General features: G+C 41.2%; 1 protein-coding gene across 1 annotated transcript in view; it reads right to left on the reverse strand.

Annotated features, from left to right (window-relative positions):
- Positions 1-572: 572 nt before the first annotated feature.
- Positions 573-862, reverse strand: part of LOC119594852 (protein RUFY3-like) — a gene marked incomplete at its 5' end in the record, with an annotated part of 68040 nt that continues 67750 nt past the window's right edge. The window contains 1 exon segment of the mRNA XM_037943937.1: positions 573-782. Coding sequence (XP_037799865.1) covers positions 579-782 — 204 coding nt within the window.

Consider the following 862-nt stretch of genomic DNA (forward strand, 5'->3'; position numbering starts at 1 on the left):
TTTAATAATTATATTGTGGTGTGTGTGGGTGTTGTGTGTGGGGTGTGTGTGTGTGTTGTGTGTGTTGGTGTGTGGGGTGTGTGTGTGTGGGGTGTGTGGTGGTTTGGGTTGGGGTTTTTACTTTGAATATGTAATCATGTCTGTTTAAAAATAGGGGGAAGGGGTAGTTTAAAATTATGAGTGTGGGTGTTGGATTTGTGTTAGAAGGCATTGTATATGAACAGGGAACACATTGCACACACAAAAGCATTCAAAGCCCGGACTAACACATTAAAACCCCAAAAGGCCCAAATTAATAGGGAAATTTTAGGTTGCGGGTTGTTTATATGGGGAACCTTTTTTTGTGATCCAGCAGTGCAAAACAGTACCTTTTTTCTATATTTTCATAACAAAACAATAAATGAAACAATACATTACCCATTCCAAAATTGAGTTTTCTCTGCAACAGCTGAGTGTGGCAAGTATCACGATTTCCCCACTGGCGAGGGGAAAGAGGGGGGGGCAGGGTTTTAATCACAAACAGCCTGGAAAAATATTTCCCCCAAAATCCCGACGTGATGCCCTCCCGTCGGGATATGCTAAATCTTTCTACAGAAGGGGCAGTGGGAGGCCTCTTTGTCCGGGGCCCACTGAGCATCACGTAATGATTTACTGACATCACGTAGGTCTGCCATCTTGAGCTTTGATTCTGACAAATGAGCACCAAGTTCTTCAAGTGTTCTCTCTTGATTTTCCACTGTTGATATTAGCTGAATGTGTGCTCCCTTCAGAACCTCATATTCCTGATAAATAATTATTCTTAGTCAGTGTTAATTAACAACAACTCACTATACTGCTAATAATCCAAATTTTTTCATCAATG

This window comes from Penaeus monodon, chromosome 3 (assembly GCF_015228065.2).
Source record: "Penaeus monodon isolate SGIC_2016 chromosome 3, NSTDA_Pmon_1, whole genome shotgun sequence".
NCBI classification, from domain to species: Eukaryota; Metazoa; Arthropoda; class Malacostraca; order Decapoda; family Penaeidae; genus Penaeus; species Penaeus monodon.